At 36.0% G+C, this 6,920-nt stretch overlaps 1 protein-coding gene across 2 annotated transcripts; it reads right to left on the reverse strand.

Moving 5' to 3' along the window:
* Window positions 1-220: 220 nt before the first annotated feature.
* Window positions 221-4,476, reverse strand: LOC122334025 (hydroxylysine kinase). 2 transcript variants are annotated; one of them, XM_043231915.1, is made up of 5 exons: window positions 4,123-4,476; window positions 2,823-3,203; window positions 1,520-1,662; window positions 1,261-1,441; window positions 221-1,184 (listed from the first exon to the last, which is right to left on the reverse strand). In XM_043231915.1, the coding sequence occupies exons 2-5, from the start codon at window positions 3,124-3,126 to the stop codon at window positions 745-747; spliced, it is 1,068 nt and encodes a 355-aa protein (XP_043087850.1). In that variant the 5' UTR covers window positions 3,127-3,203; window positions 4,123-4,476; the 3' UTR covers window positions 221-744. The 2 variants fall into 2 exon arrangements, with proteins under 2 accessions (XP_043087850.1, XP_043087849.1); XM_043231914.1 differs by having other exon boundaries at window positions 2,823-3,128; window positions 4,123-4,471.
* Between the last annotated feature and the right edge of the window lie 2,444 nt (window positions 4,477-6,920).

Here is a 6,920-nt window from a genome sequence, read left to right on the forward strand (position 1 = left end):
GCAAACTGTATGTATACATTTTGATTGTTAACCAGTTAAAGGATTTTGAACTGTTGACATTAAAGGACTTGAATATAGGACTAGCTAAATGGGAAATAGGAAATATGATTGCATATGAAGGCAGTTTTATTTACAATTCCACTCTATGGACCAGTGGCCCAGGAGAGTAGACTCCCCACTAAAAAAATATGGCACAACAACAGTGAACAAACTTCAAAAATCAGTTTGAACTGAATATCTGTATTTTCAATGTACACAAACGGTAAGTTGTTTCAAGCAAAAAGAGTCCGTAGTAGACTATATTTTATCTGATGTGATACATTTTAGTTAATTATGATATAAAATTAATATAAAAAGAGGAATTATATGAGTAAATATATGATAAATGTATTTTTACAAATTACTTAAACAGCATTTGACGGTGTTTAAGTGTGGCTGTTAAAGTTATTGAGTAATTCTCAAGTGTGTTTTTTTTATTTGCATGATTACCATTATTAGCCAAATATACAAAAAAAAAGGGATTCCTTATACTGACACACATCAAGTACGTTCTTATCTGTTTAGGTTTATTTAAGACGTAGCCGAGTGTTTTTACGAGGATTTGTCGAGGACACAGTGTAACATTTGTTTTCACAGAACTAATTGTTGCCTTGGTTATGTACGTATGTGTGGGGGGCGGAGCTATTAAAATAGGGGTATTTCTGCATATATTTCAGAGCAAGCAGTTGTCAGTGAGTTCTTAAGTCATGGTTGGCTGAACCGTGCAGCACTCTGGAACCATATTCTTTCAACTTCCTCTTTACCCAGCTCCCAAAGATGACAGATGTGGTCGGTGCATGACTTGGAGGCCACCATCACATACTCCTCATTCTCTGGCTGCTGGATCACAGTGCGTCGGCTCATAACCAGAGACTGGCAGAACCGACAGAGAACCAGCAAATAGAGCGAGTCTCTTTCTGCCTCGTTGAGAGGAAAAACACTTTCCCATCCCGCCACCACTGGACCTCCGACGTCTACTGGATTGGAGCTCCCAATCATCATGTACCTGATAGTGATGGCCAGCTCAAATATGAAATACCCGCAGCTCATGTCTCCAAAATCAAGGATCCCGGAGTTCTTGTACTTTGAGGGTCCATCGGGTTCCACCAAGAGATTGCGGTCATTTAAGTCTCCATGATTAATGCCTGAAACATGATAAACACTGCATAAGAAATGCATTGATTTCTCAATGAAAAGTTTAAAATTTAAATAGCGCCTTACACTTGCGAAACAATGGTAGTTTTGGCACGATTTGGATCTGGTACTGCTCCAGAACGGCTTTAACAGTTTTTTGTATGGGATCCCCATCCATCAAATGAATATGCTGGTTTAAGAGAGGAATGTTGGCAAGATTCCACATAAGATCTTCTCTCTGAAGGGCGCTGATGTTCGGATGCTCCATCTGTATTAGTACAAAAAGAGCAGATTATTTTTGGGTGAACCGTTATTTTAAATGATGGAATGTAATAAAAGAATTTACTTGTAGTAAAACTGTATCCAGTGTTGCAGCCATTTTCCCAACATCATACAAGATCTGAGGACTGCGGGTGATTTTGGATATAGTAATGCCGGGAAGGTAGGTAAGCAAGCGCACTAAATATTTCTGCATGCCAAAACCACAATCTGTGATGAAACAAAAAGATAAATGCATTTGTTAACAAGCATTTAATTTACAAAACCTGCCAACACTCCAAATGTGGTGTAACACGATCACGTTGCTAAAGTTTGTGGGAGACAAGTCGATTTTTTTTTTACATTAACACACGCCAACTGCACCAAAATTTTGGTGGCAATGGTTCTAATTTTATTACATTCAGTGCATTTAAAAAACGATTCATAGGATAATGACCAACAAGAAGGTAACGCCAAACGAGGCTCACGCAGTGTGTGAGAAAATCTGGAGAAGTTTGTTTATAACATACAGCCTAGTTAAGCAACATGAAACGACCAAGAGAGGAAAGTTCCCTGAAAACCACGATTGCAAATGTGACTATACACAAGAGTTCAAATGAGTAGTTATTATACATTTTAGTTCAGTATTTGAATTGAAATGTATTGAACGGAGATATTATTTGCTCCATTTAGTTCATGAAAAAAAGTTCTCAGTTTTTTTTAAAAATCTCAGTAGAACAGTCATGCATATGCAACACAGAGCAGCGGCATTTTGTTAATGAAAGATTAGTCGATGAATCAGCGGTCCGTTCATAAGGTCCGTTCGAATCAGCCGAATCGTTTGCAGGCTCAAAATATGAGTCATTGAATATGCTGCCACCTACTGGTGGTTTAGTTTTATAGTAGCATCTTTTTTTTCCAACGTTTCATATTTAGTGTGCATCCAAATCCCACTTCAGCTGCTTCTGTTTTTTTCTGAAGAATCTCATTTGGTTGGAAGCAGGAAAGCACGTTTTAGTTTGTATTAGTCAATTTAAACCAAAGCTGAGGCCAGTGGCTCATAGTACAGGTCATAGTGGCTGATGCGCAAAAAAGTTAAATCCATACAGTGATCTACGTACATTATGTTCAAGAGATGATTAATTCAGAAATAAATCTGTCATCGTTTACTCACCATTAGCAGGCATTTCTGTGCTCATGTTGTTAAGTAGACTATTGATCCTCTACTCGACAAAAACCCTCTTCCATAAAAAAGTCATGAGTAATTTTTCTGAGCTTGCATTACATCTCCCACATTTGCAAGCGTATGAATTGAATGAAATGAAAAGTCTAGCGTGACCGCCCCTTTTGAAAAAGAAACCTTTAATGGTTTTGATGACAAATAATCTCACCGATTTCCTCCAAGCTCGTGAGTTGGCCGGTCAGAGTCGGCAAAGTGGTCTGGACAGGAAAGCCTCTCTGATGCAGGAAGTTCATGGCATGAGTCTGGACCTCGATAACAGAGCTGTTTTGACTGTCTGCAGAGTTCAGAATCTTTAGCAGGAATTCTCCACCTTCACTGGCGGCAATGTAAAAGTTCTGATCAATATAACTGGGCAATGGTAGAACGACGGACACGGTCAAGCCGTAGAGGCGCTTCATAATCTCTGTAGCCTGGGAATGGCTGAGATATGGGTTCGATTCTTTTGTTGACATGGCTGAGGATGGAAAAAAACGTTCACTGGTGAATAACCTCTTAATGGAAGGAATAATTTCATCAGAAATCGCAATCCCTATAAAGAGGTTAGACAAACAATGAATCGTTATAGGATGTTACCAAACTACATTAAGATTCTTCACAAATTATCATGCAATAATTAAATACGCAACAAAGGACAGATCTGGAAAAGTCAGTCAGTGTTGTCTATTGTAAGTGAGTTTACTGTATGGCAAGCCGTTTATATAAACATTTTATCTATAAACCGCATTAGTATTTATACTACTGGTAAAATAAATACTAGTATTTTCATGCTACTAGTAATTATTTTTTAGATACTAGTATCTAGATCTTATTTATTAGATACTAGTGCTTATTCCAAAAACTATATACTTTTATGGTTAAAAGAAAATAGAAAAAAAATCTTATTTTTTAGTTACTAGTAACTTTTTATAACTGAGATATCCTGAACTTAATAGACGCTAAATTTGCATTTCTGCCAAGTATGCTCATCGTATGCTGGATATTAATTAACCAGCGACATTTGGGACTGAGATTAGACAGAAAAAGAAATGTGAAAAAGACATGTATGTACTTTTCTTTTGAGGAAACCACATAGAGAAGAAACAATCATTTGAACACGAACATATTTTTGTCAGTTTTATAAACTAATTTCACAAAAATGTTAGCCTGATTGTTGGGAGACAAATTTATTATCTATTATTTTCCTCTTTTTCTTTTAAATCAGGGCATATGTTGCATTTTACATTGATCTAAAATCAAATTATTATTATAGTTCTCATCCATTTCGTCTAAACAAGCAGAGGACAGTATGAATAAGCTTTCGTTTTCATTTTCAGTCGCTCTTCCGGATTGTTCTTTCGTCTCTTTGTAAAACAAACGACACGGTAAGGTAAGTGCATGCAAAGTGGTTCATATGAACAAAGTAAAACCCGGATAAAAATGAGTGAATAGAGCACAAACAGAAGTCTTACCGGCGCGGAGAGTCTGTTGCAGGACTGATCCGATTGAGCTCGTGCTCGTGCCGGTTCTTGAACGAATCGTTCTATTTCACTAGTTATTCACACTGAACCGGTCGAGCCAGTTCACCAAATGAACTGAATCGTTTAAAACGATTCGCATCTCCACTGCTCACCAATAAACAAATGACATAAGTTATTATAAACTTGTCTGACACTCGATAAATATCCAGGGTTATTCAGTTACACCTGTGAAAAGAGAACTCGTTCTCGAGTCTAGAATCGGTTGCATAGGTTTCGGATCATTAAACCGAACAACTTTCTGATCACTCAACCGAGAACCGTTTTGAGAACCTATGAACTAATGATACTTCCCATGCTGTTCAAGTATTTTGAATCTAAATAAGAATCTAAAGGATAACATTTCTAACTGTTTATTTTACAAGCATGTCTTATAAAGATCTGAAGTATATCTACCTCCAGCAAAAGTAAAGCTTTAAAAGCGATAACACTGCTGAGAAAAATTCTTTACATTGACAATTGATTCAACTCTTCATTTGCTCAGCTTTCAGCTCGGATTTAGAGATTTTTCTTACAGTTATTGTTATAGTTATTCTGAGGTCGTAGTATGGCTGAATAAAAAACAGCAAGAAGCAACTTGCTTATAATAGTTCATGTGGGAGTAGAGCTACAGACAGCTGTTTTGGTTCATTTATTAAGATAACACAATATAATTTATCGCGCAAGAAAAAAAGTACATCAACCCCCATCGAAGTTACTTTTAAATGTGCAGAAATCAGAGATGGAGAAACACGCATGCATATGTTTCTCCTGAAAGCAGTTTACAGTTCTTATTTGTTTTCAATATATCACCATTAAAACCCTATTTCTTCTAATGGAAGAGCTTCGTAAAGAATTGAGGAACATTCGTCACATGAGGAGAGTACACCCAGCAATGATGAATGATGTATGTAAAGTACGCATGAATAAAAAGCTCTCTGGGCAAAGTAATGTCTGACTTTACTTTCTGAAAAAGAGAGAAATGACTAACATAAGAGCTATGACATTTTATCGTGAATTGTTTATATAATGTAAAAATATTCATACTCTTTGACACCTGACCTAAAACATGAAACGGTGTCTGAAATGTGTGGTCAGTTTGCGTGCAATAGCAATATATACTATTGTTATTATAGTATGTGTTTTGCTGAATGTATAGCTGGTTCTTGGCTTGACCAGCAATGGTCCACACATGCCGTCCACTAAAGGCCAGCGAGTCCTCAGCAGAACTTATCTCAAAATGCTGATCAATAGATAACCAAAAATGTAATATCATGACAAAAGTGTTTGCAATAGTAACTAACTGTTCGGCTTTTTCTAAATGGTTTCTGACATTGTAGTACAGCTGCTTAAACACTGAAAGAAACATACAGCTAAAATACAGCTGTATAAAAAAATCAGTTAATAAAAAGTAAGTTTTTCAGTGAAGTAAAAAGTTACTACTGCATGATGTAACAGACAACCCACTATTTACTGAAGTCTATTGAAAATCGCCTACTGAAAAGTGCTGCATTGTTGTAAGACTACGGTTCAGTATTAAACAAGCAACATTTCTGTTTATCTCGCGCGCTTCCAGCTCCCGCAACTGTAAAAGACTCGAAAAATCATCTCGCTCACAAAGTGTCCAGAAGTGCTCTCTCCTGGTGCAAAGAAAAGAGTTTAATCTCCTCCAGCAGTGGCTCTGATCTCAACAACAGCTTCTCTCTTCCTCTGGAAGTGAATTATCGTAACATCAACGTCAGCGACCAGACCAAACGCCTCAACTCTCACTGGACTCTGTCAGCCATGACCAGGCGTGGTACGTTTGGTTAATTTTATTTTGACAGTCCACTTTAGACATTCTGCTAACTCAACCGATTCATCTGCAATCACAGAACCAGCCTTCCTCAACAGCTGTCGCGGTTCTCTTCAAATTGTATTACCGAAGTTTGATGGTATGTGATGCCTATTTTCTCACACAGTTTTGCACACAATACATCTAAACACTTTTAATATTGTAGAATAATGCTATTTGTAGTAGTAGTAGTAGTAGTAGTAGTAGTAGTAGTAGTATACAGGGTTTAAGACTAGTCCTAGATTAAAATAATGTCAGAGCTGTCCAACCTGGAAAAAAATTGCACTGACGTATCTTAAAATTCCATTGTTGGGTCTTAAAATGCTAACAGGTAATGTTTTTTGCTAAGACAAGTAAACATCCTGCATTAACAAAGACCTAGTCCTGGTTTAATATCATTCTTGTCCAGGAAACCACCCCTTTAAGCATTACCTGCTTAAGACGGTAAGGATTCACTTTCGGTATTAAGGGAGGTTAGACCATGATCATTTTTTGATACCAAGTAGTTGCCAGATTCAGTCTTGTCTAAATATAAATATACAGATGTTGTTTCTTGAATGATTCCCATGTAAGAAATATGTAACCCAGCAAAGTGATTTTAAATAATAGTCATTGAGACTGTCTCTCTTTTGTGTGTGTAGCCTATATAATAAATATACAACATACACCTGGTAAAAAGTCTCTCATGAATATATTATATATATATATATATATATATATATATATATATATATATATATATATATATATATATATATATATATATATATATATATATATATATATATAATTCATTTCATCTTTTATGTTAAAAAGGTTTATCACATACGATCAAATAATATACAATTCTTATATTTATACTAATTTAAATGCGTATTAAAAATTATTATACAGTTATATAATTCTGGTCTGGTTTTAG

Source organism: Puntigrus tetrazona, unplaced genomic scaffold (assembly GCF_018831695.1).
Source record: "Puntigrus tetrazona isolate hp1 unplaced genomic scaffold, ASM1883169v1 S000000472, whole genome shotgun sequence".
Lineage (NCBI taxonomy): Eukaryota > Metazoa > Chordata > Actinopteri > Cypriniformes > Cyprinidae > Puntigrus > Puntigrus tetrazona.

What these genes read in the sequence shown, in the direction of transcription:
- LOC122334025 (XM_043231915.1), bottom strand. Translation starts at nt 3,126, where the DNA reads ATGTCAACAAAAGAATCGAACCCATATCTCAGCCATTCCCAGGCTACA. An exon ending in TGGATACAGTTTTACTACAA is followed by an intron (nt 1,442 to 1,519) that starts GTAAATTCTTTT and finishes GTACTAATACAG; the next exon opens with ATGGAGCATCCGAACATCAG. An exon ending in ACTACCATTGTTTCGCAAGT is followed by an intron (nt 1,185 to 1,260) that starts GTAAGGCGCTAT and finishes ATCATGTTTCAG; the next exon opens with GCATTAATCATGGAGACTTA.